General features: G+C 35.7%; 1 protein-coding gene across 1 annotated transcript; it reads right to left on the bottom strand.

The window, feature by feature from the left end:
* Nucleotides 1-10,530: 10,530 nt before the first annotated feature.
* Nucleotides 10,531-13,618, bottom strand: LOC133200955 (uncharacterized). The gene is made up of 2 exons (XM_061336769.1): nucleotides 13,547-13,618; nucleotides 10,531-12,031 (listed from the first exon to the last, which is right to left on the bottom strand). The coding sequence occupies exon 2, from the start codon at nucleotides 12,011-12,013 to the stop codon at nucleotides 11,192-11,194; it is 822 nt and encodes a 273-aa protein (XP_061192753.1). The 5' UTR covers nucleotides 12,014-12,031; nucleotides 13,547-13,618; the 3' UTR covers nucleotides 10,531-11,191.
* Nucleotides 13,619-20,104: the final 6,486 nt, after the last annotated feature.

The following is a 20,104-nucleotide window of genomic DNA, read 5'->3' as shown; positions in this document are numbered from 1 at the left end:
CTGGTTGGCTGACCAAGATACACATTCTAATTATAGAATTTGCCTTGGGGTAGTAACACTGATTCTATAGCACATTTACACCCTAGCCTAGGACCCGCTAATGGACACACTAATAGACCATCAGTAAGTTGTTTACATTGGATAATTACAACAATTACATAATCATTGCACATTTAGAATCTTTACTCCTTAATGGACTATTTCGACAACTGGAAAACGTCTTGAAATTAGGTTATTATCTTGTTAAAATCAATTGCTACCAATTACATCTCTATTATCTACTCAGGAAGTGTTAAATTTAAAGGGATAAGTGGAAATGTTGAAATCTTAATATTTGGTATTCTAATTGTTTAATTTTTACTTTCATTTTTAAAAATCAGAAGAGTTTGATTCTAAAAAAAATAATATAGAAAGAATTAAATCGGGGAACAAAATGAAGCAGCATATTGGTCTGAAGAATATTTTATATTGATAATCAGCATATAAATTACGGATTCTCGATTTCTTTTCTTTTTTTACTGAATTAAGTTGAACATATTTTATTGTAGTATATATACACTGGGATTGGCCACAAGTTCTTAAAACTTATTTCGCCCTCCCCCTACATGAGAAGTCTATAAAGTTTGAGTTACATGTGTAACACAGTTTTAAAAATAAATTTGATAAACTCACAACATGAATTTGTAAACAGCAAGAAAATTTGTGATATACAATTGCAATACATAAACAATTACAATTATAGGTATATCAATTAGATCTACCAGAATGCTGAATATATGAATGCACAATGGAAAAAAGATATTCATTTTCAGCAACACTTATTTTTTATTGGGGGTGGGGGGGTTGTGTCAAATTGAACGGATTAAAATCTTGTTGCAAAGCTTTCCCTCAGATTCTTTCATTCCACAAATGTAATACAACAAAGGCATGACAAAGGTGTTAAGTGGGATATAAATTCTCAGTATAAAGAAGGTGACGAAATTCTAAGTTAATAAACAGAGATTTTCTTTTTAAAAAAATGAAAAGGATCGTACAGCAAGTTAGGAGCTTATAATTATTTCATATCACAAAATGTAGCCACTGTCACTATTACATATTTATTGTAAAGAATCCAAAGTAAACGGAGTCACATTTGTTTTCTAGTCTTAACATTATGCATTTAAAATCATAAACGTGCTTTTGTTCTAATAAATATTGTACATCAAATAATATCAGAAAGTTATATATCCAAACATCACGCATAGAAAAAAGTGTAACTACAAAAAGGCTTCAAAATCATGGACATAGATTTTGTAAGTAAGATGAAGAACACAATTTGCTTATGTAGATTTTACTTCGTTATAGTTTTGACCAAAATGTTTATTCTGACCCACGCCATATTAAGGATCCTTTACACTTAAAGCATTTACATTTTTCCTATACACTAAAGCATTTCATAGTTTTCGGGCACTGAGAAAACTTAATATTTGGTGTAAATATTGAGCTTTTCTATTTCATTTTAACATAAAATACCTGGCATGTACCCTCAGGAAAAAATTCCAACATCAAAAAGTATTGATGAATAGAAACCATTCTTGTTTTCTGAAATACATGCAAAGAAAGTGTTCGATTAATTTATCTTGGCCTATCATAATTTCAAGGATGCTTAAATTTATTAAAAACAGAAATACAAAACTTCCTCTAGAGCTAGTTAACTTAAACTGCATGAAAAATACCACCACAGAATCGGAGCTCTTTTATGTGCACTTGTGCAGTGTATAGAGTATTCTTAAACAGCAAAATCTTTTGATAGAAGGGGATCATTCTATCGTTGTTAAATTTTGAATTTTATACCTTCTCCCATTAAATTCCAAATGTACAACACGAAAATTCTATTGAACAATAATACCATTAACTAAAATATTGACACATCAATAATGAAGTTTTTTAAGGTGTATGACATTGGAAAATTGTCAATGAAAGTTAGTACATGACATATTGAGGGGGGGGGGGGCGCAATAAGTGATAGCATTAAATGTTTACTTATTTATAGATTTTATTCATGATTTCGGTGAGAGTGGATCTTTTAAGCTTTTCTAATATAAGTATAAAAGATTAAGCGTTTTTTGTGATGCTTGTCTTTGATGAAAACGGTGGTCGTGTTGCCCAGTGCTTTGATAGTTAGTTTAATTTAGTAGGTCCCTAACTACTGATCAGATCTAAGCTTTATCTTGCAAACAAAGAATGGGTTTCTATTTGTCTCCGTCATATGACAAATCTGAAAAACAGCAAAAGTAATGATTTTTTGTGCGTTTTTTTTTTATTTTCTGCATTTCGGGTATGAAAATAAAGGTGAAAAAACGAAATACTTTAAACTCTTGGTTTATTTTGCAAAAAATAAAATGAGCAAAGAAAATATAAAACAAACAAAAGATATATTAAAAAGATGTTTCAGTGACACGGAGTATTACAACTGTTTCATTGGCTCCAGTGACACGAGTATTACAAGCCGTTTCATTGGCTCTAGTGACACGAGTATTACAAGCCGTTTCATTGGCTCATGTGACGCGGAGTACTGTATTTCAGTCATTGCCTCCTGTGACACGGAGTATTACAAGCCGTTTCATTGGGTCCTTTAGTAAGTTTAAAGTAGTCTGACCTAATTGTACATCTATCTAAATGAATGACATTCGTATTCAATTGTATGCATAAAAAAATCATAATAACTAGAGCGAGCTCGTTGCAAAGCAACGAATAGGTCTTCCGCTGGAGCTGCGGAAGGAAGAAGTGACCTTGAGTCAAGGTCATGCCACATTCTAAAGTTATACATGTAAGCAATCTTGTAAGGGGAAGCAACTTACAATATTTCGCTAGGAAAAACTGTAAAGGAATGTACGTGACCTTGAACATTCCAAATGCCTTGCGTCAAACCATGACACACTCTCGTCATAAAACCCAATCTGTGTGTTACCGACTTGAAAAGTTCACATTGACACGTCATGTTCTTTTAGTCCATACATACAGTCAAAACATCTTATCCTTAGTGACCTTGAACTTGAGTCAAGGCCATGTCACACTCTGCATGATACCAGCAATGTTTCACTAGTACAAATACGGTAGCGAAATTACAGTTTCTCTGTCAGTGACCTTGACTCGACCAAATGACCTTGCATCAAGGCCATAACACACACTGGTTAAAAGCAATCCCAGTCTGTGAGTTTCTGAATGGATAAGTTCAGCCATGTTTTTTCAGATCATACAGCGAGTCGGAATAATTTGTTAGGTTCAACATAATGATTAAAAAATTCATTGAGAATGTTTTATGCCCAGTTTGGATAAGTAGTAAAACGTGGAGATTGGTCCTTTGGATGAGACCGTATAAGGTCTCGTGTCGGGGTAAGTGCTAGCGTGACAAAGCAACGAATAGGTCTTCCGTTGGAGCTGCAGAAGGAAGAAGTGACTTTGAGTCAAGGTCATGCCACATTCTAAAGTTATACATGTAAGCAATCTTGTAAGGGGAAGCAACTTACAATATTTCGCTAGGAAAAACTGTAAAGGAATGTACGTGACCTTGAACATTCCAAATGCCTTGCGTCAAACCATGACACACTCTCGTCATAAAACCCAATCTGTGTGTTACCGACTTGAAAAGTTCACATTGACACGTCATGTTCTTTTAGTCCATACATACAGTCAAAACATCTTATCCTTAGTGACCTTGAACTTGAGTCAAGGCCATGTCACACTCTGCATGATACCAGCAATGTTTCACTAGTACAAATACGGTAGCGAAATTACAGTTTCTCTGTCAGTGACCTTGACTCGACCAAATGACCTTGCATCAAGGCCATAACACACACTGGTTAAAAGCAATCCCAGTCTGTGAGTTTCTGAATGGATAAGTTCAGCCATGTTTTTTCAGATCATACAGCGAGTCGGAATAATTTGTTAGGTTCAACATAATGATTAAAAAATTCATTGAGAATGTTTTATGCCCAGTTTGGATAAGTAGTAAAACGTGGAGATTGGTCCTTTGGATGAGACCGTATAAGGTCTCGTGTCGGGGTAAGTGCTAGCGTGAAAAGGATCTCTCATGCTATAAAGTTTGAATTTACCGGGTGGCAGTAAATACTGACAACCGGTAAGTTCAAAATTTACAACATGACAGATCCATGGCACTTGATTCTACCTCTGATTTCAAAAGATTTGCACTGTTTCTGATTTGTATTGTTTGAATGGTCTTTTAAGCTTGAATGCTGCACAGGTGCTTGTGGACAGGACCCCCCCCCCCCAATATACACCCCGGGGTCCAAGAATATTTTTATTCGTCTTTTTCCATAAATTAATCTTCTAGTACACATTTACAATGTATTCCATATGAAAAATCCAAAAAATAACGTAGAATTAACGTTTTATTAAAAAATCATACCAGCAGTATTATGAAATAGAGAAGGTAAGTCACTTCCATTTGTTAACACTGGACCCCTCTTGGATACCGGGCCTAAAATATCATATACATGTACCTACCACATGTCACCAAAATATGATATTATATCTTGTTTCATCGTCGCAAGCCACGGGTTTTGTGTCCATTCTATTTCCACAAACCCGTGGCTGCCTCCTTCTAATTTCTCTTGTTCTCATGAATATTAATAACATACATTCAACCAATGGAATAACATCTGACGCTTCAAGTCAGAACCAATGAAAATGATCAGTCTATCTTGTATTTGGATGTAACCATAACCACGAGCTGTACATCAACTTCGGTTCGATTTTCCTTTCTTAACGAGTAACGCTATTCAGCGTTCTCACACAACGTCTACATTCGAAACCCTGTATTTTAATGTAAAACCTTGTAAGTATTTTAGAATATACGTTACTCACATCTGTTCTTCAGGATCTATCGTGCTTTTTTTCAATAATCTGCCACGCATAGCAAACATGATTTCATTATGGGCGCCGCCATTTAAGCGTACCAAAAATTGCTACAGAGTGATTTCATTGGTCAGGGTAAATCTGGCGTCACTTAATAAATATTCAATGATTCAGTCGCGAGAACGAGGGAATTTGGTAGGAGGCAGCCACGGGTTTGTGGAAATAGAATGGACACAAAACCCGTGGCTTGCGACGATGATCTTGTTTCGGTAGATATTTGTCTTTAATCGTCCTATTTAAACGGAAGACCTTAAATAGTGTCTGTGGCTGTTTCTATTTCGGTGTTTTTCAGAAACTTGATCGTAGAATTAGTCAAAGTCCACAACTGGACAATAAACTGATAAATCGGCTACAGTATATTATCTGTTCACAGAAACGAAATATTGAAACTGGAAAAAAAAATAATCCAGAAGCAATTCATTTCATTGAAATTCTATCATGAATATTTTGTTTTAATCGATGGACCCGATAAATCAATAAACTGACCGAAGGAAAAACGTTGCACGTGCCGTAACATTCTGTACATTTTTTTTTATTTTACATTCTACTTGCATAATACATGCACATGTACATGTACATATACATTAAACAGAAACATAAATACCAAGCCCGTCGTCATTTTAAAAAAAAGTAATAAAACATAATTTGATTTGATTTATTTTATTTCATTTAAACTCTTTTTAATTTGTTTTAAAAGTATGATTGATCTTTTTCCTTTTAATATACACTCAGGGTAAAAAAAAGTATATATTGACTCGCGTAACTTTCATGGTTGTAGTTACATTTGAAAATGAAAAAATAATGAAATAATGAAACGTTGAAGGGACTGGTGTGTTGTATGGCTTGACAACGCCTTGCACATGCAGAGAAATTTACCACAGGTACTCTAGGACAGGTGTGAAACCCCTAGGGCATGCCGTTTCCTGCTCTTGCTCTGCTAATCCCTATACACAGGAAATTATCGCGACTAATACTTAATACACAAAGAAACAGAATATATTCAAGTAAACTTGGCATTGATTTTTTTTCTTGAGTATTATTGAGAATAATAAGTTTTAGTGATATAACAACACCCCCCCCCCCCCCCCCCGTTTTAATTGTTTTGTGAAGTTCATCACCATGCACATTCCATCTTCTGTAATTGGAGAAATGTTTAAATTAAAAACAAACCACTGTTTACAAAAGAAGTAAATATCGAGGGAAAAAAATTGTTATATTTTATTGATATCTTTTATAACATTCACGCGCCCACTCACTGCAAACGCTCACCATCGAATATTACAGCTTTCCGGTCATTCGACAATTTCAGGGAAATGCTTGCACATTAATACAGTAAAGTGAAATTATTTAAATGAATTATATTGTTCTAAAATTGGTTAAAAAAAAACATGAACGGTATATAGATATATTTTTTTCCTCATAGGAATGCTGAAAACTGTTAATCGGAACTCGCACTGACTATTGTTTAGCACGTGTATGTAACATTGCAGTTCGCATATAATTTGAAAAGAGAAGTTATTAGAATTTATATTTCCGATATTAAAATTTGTCACGTTAAACTCTCAAATGACTCAGCTTATAAATAGTTTTCTTGATACTATTTAAAAAAAGATGTCGCTTTAGTATTGATATATAACTTAACAAAATTAATAATAATAAATAAAATTAAAAAAAAAACAAAAAAAAAACGATTAAATATATTCTGCTTTAAATTTTTTTTTTGTTCATTCGTTATTTTCACCTTTTGCGAAATACAAGAAAATACTTTCATAAATATACATACACTGCGGGATTTTAATTTGTTTTTTAAAGAGGGAATTTCGCAAAATTCCTGTTCGGGGAGATAACTCCCGTTTGTTTACGATACTAGTTGATCGATGATTTAACCGCGGCGGGGACAGGTAGGTGATGAATTTCCCGCGGAGGGAACGCTGTTTACCTGTCTCACCTGGCCAAATCCCGCGTTGTGTTTATACCGCGACGGGGCGCGGGAAATACGGGATCCGCGTTGCCTGTACTGTACATGTATGGTCAATCAGATTAGAAATACAGCGACTATCAGAATTTCGGGCCGTAAAATAGATCTGATTTTGATTAGATTTCAGGTGTAGGCGAATGTGTGTGTACTGAGGGGTTAGTTAATTCATTCAAGATTTATTATATTGTTCGTTTGGACGAAGGCTTCATAAAAATATACACACTGCTTGTACAGGTACACATCAATGAATGTTCAGATTAATTCAAAAATCGGCGGACATTAATTTATTTAAGTTATCTAAAGGCAATGTTATTTCCAGAGACATTTATATTTTCTGTTTTTTGTCTCAGATTTTTCTTTTTTGTGATTTACCGGTTTACAAAGGCCTGTTTTTAAGAGCTGTTCATAAACGCTGTCAATTAATATATGATCAGAGAAAACGAGACATCTCCCGGTAATTCATTTCTTATGGAAAATATATGGATTGACATCTTAGTATTTACCTGTGTAATTACGATGTTACAAACCGTGATGATGACTGGCCAGGAGGACTACCCGTTATAAAAACAACTCATGATCAACTCAGCGGACCTATAATTGACTTTAATATATGCTGTAAATCAATAAAATCATTTCAGTTTAACCGATATTTTATTGCAAAGATAATGGAAAAAAAGACTTGGGATTTAGAATTTTTCTGAATTTCAAACGCTCGATATGCATATATTTGGGGCGCTCTTGCATATGCACTTATAAAACGTGCATGTTCTGTACTTGCATGCGTGTACATTGTATGTATCCGTAAAACCTTAAGAGAGAGACATTTTAAGGGCGTCGACAAAAGAACGTATATTAGATTACATACATGTACATTTTAAGGGCATCGACAAAAGAACGTATATTAGATTACATACATGTACATTTAAGTTTCAAAAGTTCCATTACTAGTAGGAATTAATTAAGGTTACATATTTTGAATTTTATTATGAATAAAACAGACAATTAACTCGATATCGAGAAATAAATTGTTTATAAAAATAACTATGCAACTTTCCTGTAATTCAGCGAATAAAATATTAAATAAGATACACTAGCGATTTAATCAAAGATATTATGAAATAATCTGAAAAATTCAACATATTTATCCACTCATGACTTAGTTTACAAAATGAATTTGGAATGGCCATTCTATGATTTGTTTTGTGTATGACTAGGTCGCTGGATCACACACGCCGATTGATCCCCGGTGACCTCCTTTGCCACGCGCTATCGAGGGAGGTGTTACATAATTGTAAACACACAAGGTGAATGTAAAAGGCGCACACTTAATGGCTGTAAATAGTCTATGCTTCAAAGTTATGTTTTATTTTCTCAGTATATTGTTTGTTTTTATATGATAAGAAGAAAAGGTTATCTTTTTTTCCCTTTTTTTTAGTAGACTGGTTTATTCGACTTTGAAAAAAATGAAATAAAACGAAAAGTTGTCAAAAAATAACTTGGAAATAAAGCACAAAACACTTCAAGAACCTTATTCTAAAGAATATTAGCATCTAATGTAGCCAGGTTTATTATTTATAGTAAGTTTATTTTAGTTACACGCATGAAGAGCTCTCGTTTACTTGCTGAATGAAAACAGTTACCTGTATATGGGTCAAGCTTCTGGCGCATTTAAAACACAAGACTCGAACAAAATAACATTTTCATGAAATCAATAAGATGTTAAAGAACAACTTTTTTAACGACAGCCATTTTGAAATATTTACCGTTTTTGAGTTCTAAAGCAAAAACTTTAAAGGGCTCCAGATCCCTAATTTGAGGGGCCAGCCCCTTTTTAGTGGTGTCAAATGAAAGGCCTTGAAATTGTGCACAACTTTTATTCTACATGTCTTATCAAAATATTTTTAGTTTTAAAGATACAAAGGAAAATATGTCTAAATTTTCGCTCTTTTAGGCGTTCTTAATTTTGACCCCTAATTAGCGCCATTTTGAATACAGAAATCGAAAAACAAAAACCGATGTGCACAACTTCAATCCTTCTATTATCTAAATTCGGTAGAATTTCTGCTCCAGCTTTTGTAGTCTCGGAGCCTTTGTCTGGAAATGAAGCATAATAAATTTTCATTTAAAGGGCAATAACTCAAAAGCGGAAGTGACTTTTTGAACTGTTTGACAGCATACTGATAGAGTTTTGTAACGTCTATAAACTCTGCAAATTTGAGCAAAATCCGTTGAGAAATGAGCGAGATATGAGGTCTCAAAGTTGGCGTCTAGAAAGGAGAAGAAAAAAAAAAAGAATAATAATCTTAACCATCAGAATCAGTAGAAGGTCTTCCGTTGGAAACGGAAGACCTTAATTACCATTTAGTAGTTCTCTACAGATTTTGAATTACATGTATATTTCTCAAATTGATAGTTGAATAACTATTTCAATATCTCATGCACATACATGTGTATTTTAAAGTCATATATGGCGTATTTTTGATAAGTTCAAACTAACTAAAATTAAAAAGATCTTTCTATTTGTTTTATTACTTTATATAAAGATAGGACTTTTCTGTAAATTACACAATTTAAAACAATCGCGTTTTATAGATACATGTATTAAATATTTAAAACAATAACCGATTTATTTACCGACTCCGCATTTAAATATCAGACACAGTTTAAGGTCAATTTAACTATAGAAACGTGGGGTTATTCAAGTTCAAAATCGGTGAAAATTTTAATATGAACGTAAATAACAAATACCATGTTCATCTACACTCATCTCATATTTTTATTTTTTAGCTCAGATACGCCATATATAGCTTTTAATTTACTATTTCAAAATTGAAATTCCTTTTTTGTTCATATAGATATTTCCATGTAAATATTTTTATTGTAAATGTATCTTCACACAACACATGCACATTAAATACCGTATATGAATGATTTACAAATGTTTTGGCCATAAACACTAAAATACTTTACTGTACATAACTGTGAATATATTCTACACGACATGATTAATCTTTGCGATTGGATCTTGTATTATTCTCATAGTTTGCCTAGGAAGTTTTTGTCTCCGGCCACAAAAAAGTCATTCCTTTTAACTAGTTTAGTAAACGATACAGATAAAAATTTACATTTCCAACTTTTTTCTCTTCGACAACTTTTTCAAAGTTAAGTGTGTTGACTTCTCGATATTTACAACTGAATGTAAATTTTGGCAGTGATAGGTCAATTGCCTTTTATTTAAAATTTAGAATATTTATGTCAATTTACAGGGCTGTCATTGTGTCCGATGTCAGTGGGCGGGGATTATTGAAATTAACATGGAATGCATCGTGTATTTCATTTCTTTGATTTATATTTACATTTTTATTTGACATATAAATGCAATTATTAGGAGACACTGTCTAGTTTGTTTGATATGCCTGGGACTTTAACGAACGTTGGAAACGTACGATATTTCATGCGTAACAGGTTTCCAACTGCATGTCGTTAATGCAATGGTATACCCAATAAACTAGACTGTGATTCAATTCCTTAATAAAATTATCCAACTCAAGTTTCCTTTTTTTTTTTTTTTTTTGGTATACATACCGAGTTGGTCTATAACCACCTGTGTTTTTGCATTAAAACTGTTCTCGGGAATAAAACTTCAAACAAACAAGCAATAAATAGGGATGAGGTATAAACGATTTTCTAAGAATGAAAAGAATTTTTTCTTAATAATCTGGGTAGAAGGTATCTTTCCTACAAAAACGATGAACACCATAGCACAGTATTACAGGTGTCTATACAATTACATTATATCTGAGTCTCTGTTTAAAATATTTATATTCTATCAAAAGTAAGTTTTCAATGATAAGTAGAGCATAAGCGGAAAACGATCGATAAACACTAAATACAAACGCTAATTATGACTAGAATACAAAGACAGCATACTGTATTCCGAGGTAAATGAGGTTCTGACACATGACTGTCTGTTTAACGTATCGTGACAAAATATACTTCAGATATTTAGATATATATACACTACATGTATCACGAGATCACAATAGATACAGGGAAGCTCTCGACAGAAGTACTCGTAGAACACTGAGGTATTCCGAGATTCCATGACATCATGAGGTGGACAAGAGACGAGTATCAATGACGCAACACTTTCACTTTTCCTTCTCTAGATTATGTTTTGGCTTATATTCATGTATGTATTGACTTGCAAAGACAAGCTCCTCATCTAAAGCAAATTTTGAAAAGTGTACGTATTGATGATTTTCATGAAGGAAGTATAGTAAGACATGGCTGACGTCAAAATCCGTATTTCTCGAGTTTTGCCATGGAGAGTTCGTACTGTTTGTCGGCCGACAAGACTTGGCTCCTGACGTGTTCGTCGTCGGCGCTGGTCTGATTCACGTTGTAGTTGTAGAGAACAGAGGGACGACTGAACTCTGGGTTCAGATAATTTGAGGCGTGAACAAGAGGCTGATAATTCATCCATGTACGGTCCATGCTCCGATGGCGGTCCCCGCCTACCAGCGTCCGATCCGAGAGGGATCCGCCGTACACAGGTTCGTAATTCTTGGTATGGTTACCAGTGCTGAAGTCATTCGACAGAGATCCGCCGTATTTTGAGTCATTTGTATGGCGATGTCCGACTTTACTTTTCTCGGTGGAAGGAAATCCTAGAAGAGTTCGCACATTCTCGCGGTTTCTGTCCGTACAACATGGACAGGTAAGATTACTAGAGCCTTCATACAGAGGAATAATATGGCCGTATTGAGCAAAGTGGAGATAATCTGCTACCAGACCGTCTACTAGAGTGTTTGTTGTGTCTACTGGCGTTAATGGCATGTACAAATTCGGGCGCGGTGGCGCCTGACTACGAGGGGACTGATATCTTGGAGACTTCCGCTCCTTTGGAGATTGTGATCTGTCGGCTGGTAGGGGGCGAGCGTGTACCGTAGGACGTGGTTTGGGAGGGTCGTTTGAGGTTCTTAGGACTTCATATTTAGCTGCTGGTCTGACGGAGATCCGGGCGCTTCCTCCTCTACTTGAGAACGTCTCCTCGCGGATTGGAGGGAGTTTCTGGGCACGAGTCACAGAGATCTGACGAGTTTTGCCGGTAGCCATGATGTTGGAGTCAAATAACTGCAACGAATCAAACATTCTGTGTAGCTAGTGCCATCATAAAATTATTATTATTATTACAACGACGAATATTTTAATTGTTGACAAAGGTTGATGTTGGCTTGATGGTATAAAAATCAGTCTGTAGATAAACTTGTACATCTACAATTTTTAATATTTAAGGAATTTGATATGTGCATAATCTACACCAAATTAAATCCCAAAAACATATAGAAATCAATGCATCCATTTTTAGCGAGTGTCTTAGGATTAATGCCACACCAAAATTTTATTTAAATAGTGAGTGATTCAAAATGTATTTATTGGATCTTTAAAACATCTCTTTTGAATTCAGCATTGAAAGATTGATATGCGTTCTTTTTTGTACAGTGTTTTATCTGCAAATAAATCATTCTTCACATTTTCTTTTTAAAAAAAAAATGTGAGAAAAGTTCATATAAAATAATTAAAAGCTTGCGTCTGACTTTCAATGCTGAAATCATATTTCAAAAGAGATGTTTTAAAAAATCGTTAAATAAACTTTGGTGTGTTTTATTTCCCTCAGATACTTCAGTTTATACATGATACTTGAATGGGAATGTTTCAAGAGTAAATGCATATACATGTATATATATTTCATTTACTCAAAATAGAAAGGCCTCCCCATCTTGCAGTTTATGTTTTGAATTACAAAGAGAGTCCGTCAATAGATGCCACATTAAGTGACTGTTAAACCTTTTGTCGGCTTTCTTAGTACGTGTGAAATATAAGTATTTTAATGTATGTAACTTAGCTTGTTTTCACACCAACTCTGTAAAACATTTTTTTTTATTTTGCCCACTGGCAAAAGCCTACGGACAAAGTGCTGTCCCAAATCAACTTTAAAATGGATAATTGACCCTCAAATTCACATGAAACTACTTCCTAAACTGGAAATTTGAAGCATTATAATTCGTTAAATGAATCCGTATATGAATGTGTATAACATAGAACAAGAATATAGAGGCGGATCAATTTGAAGATATAATCACATTTAAATACATTGTATGTCCGATATGTGATACACTTGTGAATTACTCATATTATTGTAATATTTTAATTTCATTAATTTTGAATCAATATTCACTTCAACACGAAAAATGAAATGATTGATTTTAAAAATTTGCTACATTTGACATCCATGTGATGTTTATTTCTTTTCTCAAAAAGAAAAAATATATGAGAGATTGTAGATAAATAAAGGCGTGCGACAGTCGTGGTCCAATTTTACATTTGTCTTTATTTTTTCTACGTTTGAATCTCAGGATCGACTGAAGCTGTTCTAAGTAAAAATTTACATATTTCCAAAAATGATCAATATACAAAATCGATATCATTACTACCGTGCCAAATATATAGGTATTAAAAATATACTGGTTCCGACCCCTCACTCAGAATGTAAACATTATATAATGTTCTGTATTATCTACGGGCACCTGTCTCCGCGAGATATAGCCGAATAACGTCATAATCACCGGCTTTAATTAATTAGAATACCTGTCATCCTGTTCAGGGGTCGGACTAAGTGACGATAATCCCACCCAGCTCTGGCCCAGTACTTTCTCTAGGCCGCCATCTTGTTTATTTATCGCCATGACCACGCGTTTTCTCGTCCACAGTTTTACAGAGATCAATTTTTTTTTAAATCCCACAGCGCAGAACACTAAAAAGTATAGATTTACTAGTAGGTCACGGTCGAGATAAATTGAAATACTCCTTATCGATCTATTTAAAAGACTTTTCAAAATGTTGAAATTGATTTTTAAATATGCTTTGTTCTATTTTAAGCGTATACTTCCCAAAATCAATGAATGTTCCAAATTCAAATCAAAGCGATAATTATTTGTAATCAACAAAACTCTACAAGAAGGCATTTAACAGAATTAGTTTTGTGCGCTAAAACATGACTGATAGTTACGTCGATACTCATTTCCCATTAACCTTATTATTTGGCGGGGGAGTACCTCGGAACAATCAATCTGGCAACTTCCGTGGAGGTTTGTCCTGCGGGATTCTGTTGGCTGACATCGCTCACTTCCAAAACACCGAACATATACCAAATACGGTATCATTTAAGCCTTGATTGAATTATTTATTGTCCCACGCGGACTTTAAAGTCATATCTGCAATTAATTCAACTTTTCCCCCACTTTGATAATGAAAACCTAAGCATGAGCCTATTAGTAACTGATGTATGGCTTCTATATTTTTCCCAGATTCCGTGCCCGGTAAAAATGTTACAACCAGATTTTCACTGGACTGGTGGCTGGGAGAAACAGACATCGTTATTTAAGGATGAGCGCCCGCTACTAAACGAGATCACTGGTACAAGAGGTACATGTACACAATATATATATATTACATACTAAAGTAATAAATACTGGGTTTTATGCCTGATGACACAATAGCCGTATCAGCTAACAGGCACGTAGCATGGGGGGGGGGGGGGGGGCTGACCCCTCCACTTTTTTTCCAAAATAACTTTTTACTGTTGAAAATGTTGATTGAAAGACCGATTGTCCCCCACCCCCACCCCACCCCCACTTTGTGTTGTAGCATAGTCAAATAATGATAATGTAGTAGTGTGTGAATAAAATTTGGTACTGAAAGAAGTTGGAACTTTTTTTTGTTTTTTGTTGTTTTTTTATCCTCCACCTTTCCCTTTACTTCCGTAAATATATCAATACCAAATAAGGTACTTAAAACATGTTCTGAATAATCATAATTTCTATCACTCAACATTCTGAAAAAAAATAGAAAGTTATATTACAAATAACCTCAACAAAATTCTCACCATTTAGCTTTTTCACGACTGACCTATTCTCATTCCATGAAAAAAACCTTTAGCCCATATGAAGAGTCCTGGTCTCATCCAAACTGTTCCGCATTTGTCCTGCGCTTTCCGGAAGCTCATCCATGTTGGATACGATCAGCTACATCTCCGGTGTGTGCAACACCCCTGCACAGCTTGAGAATGCTTCTTCTGAATCACAAGTCATGACTGTCCGGGTCATATAATTGACCATTCCCAAATAGATGATCACGTACTGTAAGCTTAACATATGCGCCCTCTTCACTAAGCTGTTTCATCAATGACTTATACGTTGTTCGTCTCCCGCAGCCGGAAACTGATATGGGCTCTCCATGGTGTCCCCCTGAGCCAGTTGGACTTCTCCGCACTGGCTGATATCCGCCTGATATATATTTAGCATGCAACTATAGATTTGAGTTTTACCCTCTGGAATCAGCTGAATTTGTGTATATTAACAAAATCCATAAAATGGCCAAAATCCATTATGAATTCATGCAATTTCTGCTCTATGTTCTCAAGTCCTGTGACCTCTTGACCCGGGGCCATAAACTTAGACAAGTTCAATTTTGATCCCAGTCTCACTTTTCCACTATGAATTCCTTTGAAAAAAGTTAATACTGAGATCAGAAACGGTCTCGTGTGAGTTTTATGGCCCCTGGGCCTGAACTCACCCTGAGTCCTGTAACTTCTACTCACCATCTAGTCCTGTAACCTCTGGACTTACCCCTAGTCCTGTAACCTCCGAACTCATCCCCTAGTCCTGGAAACTCTGAACTCACCCCCAGTCCTGTAACCTCTACTCACTTCTTACTCATGTAACCTCTGGACTCACTCCCTAGTCCAACCTCTAATCATCCCCTAGTCCTGTAACCTCTGGGCCAAAAAGAGAGGTTACTCACCCCTTTGTCCTGTAACCTCTACTCACCCCTCAGTCCCGTAACCTCTAGATTCATTCTCAAGTCCTGTAACGTCTGGACTCACCCTCTAGTCCTGTAACCTCTGGACTCTCCCACAAGTTCTGTAACCTCTGGACTCAACCTCTAGACCTGTAACCTCTGGATTCATCCATTAGTCCTATAAACTCTTGTCTCACCCAATAGTCCTGTAACCTCTGGACTCAACATCTAGACATGTAACCTCTGGACTCACCCCCTAGTCCTTTAACCTATGGATTCACCTTTTAGTATTGTAACCTCTGGACACATCCTCTAGATCTGTAACCTCTGGACTCACCCCTTAGTCCTGTAACCTCTGGACTCACCATATAGTCCTGTTACCTCTGGACTCATATCTTAGTCCCGTAACCTCTACTCATCAACTAGTTGTAACCTCTGGATTCACCCGCAGGTCCTTAACATTTACTCATCCCCTAGTAATGCAACCCCTGGACTTAACTCCTTGTCTTGTAACCTCTGGACTCACCCTCTAGTCCTTTAACCTCTGGATTCACACCTTGGTCCTATAACCTCTTTACTAACCTCGTAGTCCTGTAACCTCTGGACTCACCTTCTAGTCCTGAAATCTCCGAACTCACCCCCTAGTCCTGTGTTCTCTAGGCTCACCCGTAGTCCTGTTACCAACTCACCCCCTAGTCCTGTAACCTCTACTCACTCCCTAGTCCTGTAACCTCTACCCACCCCTAGTCCTGTAACCTCTACCTACCCCTAGTCCTGTAACCTCTACTCACCCCTAGTCCTGTAACCTCTACTCACTCTTTAGTCCTGTAATCTCTACCCATCCCTAGTCTTATAACCTCTACTCACTCCTTAGTCCTGTAATCTCTACCCACCCGTAGTCCTGTAAACTCTGCCTACCCCTAGTCCTGTAATCTTTACCAACCCCTAGCCCTGTTACCTCTACTCACTCCTTAGCCCTGTAACCTCTACCCACCCCTTGTCCTGGAATCTTTACCAACCCCTAGTCCTGTAACCTCTACTCACTCCTTAGTCCTGTAATCTCTACATACTCCTTAGTCCTGTAATCTCTACCAACCCCTAGTCCTGTAAACTCTACCAACCCCTAGTCCTGTTACCTCTACTCACTCCTTAGCCCTGTAACCTCTACCCACCCCTAGTCCTTGAATCTCTACCCACCCCTAGTCCTGTAATCTTTACCAACCCCTAGTCCTGAAATCTCTACCCACCCCTAGTCCTGTAACCTCTACCCACCCCTAGTCCTGGAATCTCTACTCATCCTAGTCCTGTATCACCTTGTAGTACTTTAACCTCTGGACTCACCTCCTAGTCCTGCATATAATCTTTGGACCCTACCCCAGTCTGTAAATACCAAGTTTATTTTTCAGTGTATGATATTGCAGGCCTGTCATGCGCTAATCTACCTGGGTTTAAAATAATACAAATAAGTAATATTTTATTCTATTTCCACCTTTATGGCCAGTCGAGAACATATCATAAATTAAGACTCTGGTCTGTGTCAGTAAGTACACAGTCCTGCATTTCATCCAAATCTTGTAGTACAGGGATCATTTATTATTTATACCCAAAATTTATTTAGGGACCATTTATTATTCACACTTGGTAAACCAGACAAGTATAAAGTGATTAAGCACAAAATTCTCTGTCTGTTCGGGTTTTCTCTGGAGTGAATTGTGTGTAAACGACTGCATTAACGAGTACGTCAGAGTTTTTCTAGTGCACAACCGATTTAGTGTATTTTTAATATCTGTGAAATTTGGTTCTCTCTCTCTCTCTCTCTCTCTCTCTCTCTCTCTCTCTCTCTCTCTCACGTCTCCTTAGAGAACAACATTCCTTGATATCGTGCATCAATGCACTATAAACATCAATTCTACTGATATAAAAAATCAGATGACTATGATCAGATATCAATAGAACACAAAAAGTAGTATCCATTACTTTAAAAATAGAAGTTAGAATTAGATAAAATTCCTGTATCACCAAGGGAAAGATCAGGATATCCCAAATATGTGAAGAGCATAAAACCTATCTAGCGTATCAAATATACATGTGTTATAAAAGTAACTTTGAATAACATATTTATTCAGTTATCTACAATGTATCAAATATGGCTTATTCTGACTTTTTTTAATACCTGTAGATCGGAGACATTTCATTTTACAAGAAAATGATCATTAATCAAGCCTTGAAAAACTATATTTGAAAAAGTAAAATTCTTTTAATTGATGTAAATGTTGCTCTATAGATAATTTCGGAACGAATTGTCTAAACAAAAATTTGCTCAACAGTTCTTTAAGAATCCGCCATCGTATTTTATGTCTGACTTCAAGAATGCCATTTGGTGGTTTGACTTCTATTGCAATAAGTAAATCTTAGTTCAGCTCAAAATAGCCAAAAAACAAAAAACAAATAAACAAACAAAGAAAAAGCAAAAGAAAAACACAACACAGCATAAAAAAAAACAAACAAACAAACAAAACGAACAAAAGTTAAGACAAACACACAAATATTAGGAGAAGCTCTTCTAAAATTCACGAAAATGGTTCCTCGTCAATCAAAGCTGAATACACAATTCTAATCTGAAAATAGTTATTATCAATAATTCATTTCTTCATCTGACGAAATGACGTCACCACTCACTTTCTCCTTCTCAAATAAAAAGATGAGAGAGAAAACTTTAACGAAGACAGTAATACATGTTTTCTTAAGTACTTGTATCTCAAATGACTACATTTAAGCGTTGAATAATTACATTTGAAAGATATAGTCTCCTAACTGCAACATGTGTGTTAGCAAATTGACCACCAATGTCCGCCATTTATTTATATTTTGATTTCAGTCTTATCTTTCAACTAAGTTGCAGTTAGCAGAAGCGCCTTTTGAACAGCTACTGCGGTAAAACAAAAGAGTGGACAATACTGAAAGATTTTAATCTTTTATCTGATACAAATTGATACAATACCACTTGTGGTCAGTTTATCTAATCTTTAAACAGTAGATATTTTCTTACGCCCTACAGACTTGTTATTGGGCCTTCTGTATTGTGTAGATATCACTTCATGCTTTTGATTTGGACGAAACAAATGTATGACTTACTGGATCTTTTCCTTTATACATACGGCAATATATGGTTTAATGAAATTTCACACACATAAATTATGTGAACCTTGATCATATTTTTGCACGATACAAAAAAGTGTGATCATTGAATTGCGCGAGCTCGTCGGCTCGTAATAAAGAATTGTATGAAAAATTAATCGAGTCCGACCTAGATCAATGTTAAGTGCCCAAAAACGATAAAACGCTTAATATTTTAATTATTTTTCGATTACACATCATATCCAAACTGTTTAATGATTCTGATCATTATTACGTAGCAAAAAATGATTACTTCCGTGTGTTGAGAATAAAAATGGCGACTAGCTATCTAGCAACTCATAAGTAATCCGAGAAGATACAGCATCTTGTAGTCGATAAGTAGCTGTCAATGTAATTCAGAGATGATTTTCTATCAAGGTGTTAAAAGTTGCCAACCTTGCTCAAAATTAAAATAATAGTATGTACTTTTCCTGTACTTTTAATCTTCAGGGACAGCTCTGCTCTGCATGCTCTCAGTCATTTGAGTCCTTGACAGGTCAACCCTGTGTTATATTTATTGTGAAGAAAGTAATTTCATACAGAACTCCTCTATCTTTTCTCTATGAAGACTTTGGGATCGAACTACAAGTATGAGTGGTAGTCGATCATGAAATATATACCTGTATGATATTTTTACTAATGTAATGGACATGAACAGTGTGCAACAAAAATGTTTCTTTTATTGAATACATTTCCTCCGTTTCAAATGCTCTAATGGAGCTTTGTCCCTTTTTATAGCGTCCATTGCTTGCATTCTCAGCCAAAATTTAAGGCGTCATTGGGGTACGCTATGTGTCCCATTTCACAACGTCATGGGACCGCGTTCTTCGATCTATTTTACAGCGTGCCATCTAACAAGGGCATCGGGTTGACATTTTTCATCTATCAAAATGGAACATCTATCTTTTTCGGATCAATAAGCCACGATCTTTTTCGCACACACAAACGACTGTCACAATTATTTTATCTGTAACTATGGGTTCAAGACATGACGAGGATCAATTGAGTCTTTTATAAAATTAAAACCACCAACTCATCTAGTGCACTAACACACCCACCACCCTTTACATCTCAACGCAAATGAGCAGAAAAAGCTCCCACAAAGACCCAGTGTATGACGGGGCTGCGGTCGACGACTCGTAGGTAATGGTGCGTAGCTCGTCCGTGGCA

The sequence above is a fragment of the Saccostrea echinata genome, unplaced genomic scaffold (genome assembly GCF_033153115.1).
Source record: "Saccostrea echinata isolate AGI-Se365-2 ecotype Australia unplaced genomic scaffold, CSIRO_AGI_Sech_v1 ptg000041l, whole genome shotgun sequence".
NCBI lineage: Eukaryota > Metazoa > Mollusca > Bivalvia > Ostreida > Ostreidae > Saccostrea > Saccostrea echinata.
This window is presented reverse-complemented; position numbering and strand designations above follow the sequence as displayed.

Coding starts and splice junctions, on each gene's coding strand:
- LOC133200955 (XM_061336769.1), bottom strand. CDS start 12,013: ATGGCTACCGGCAAAACTCGTCAGATCTCTGTGACTCGTGCCCAGAAA.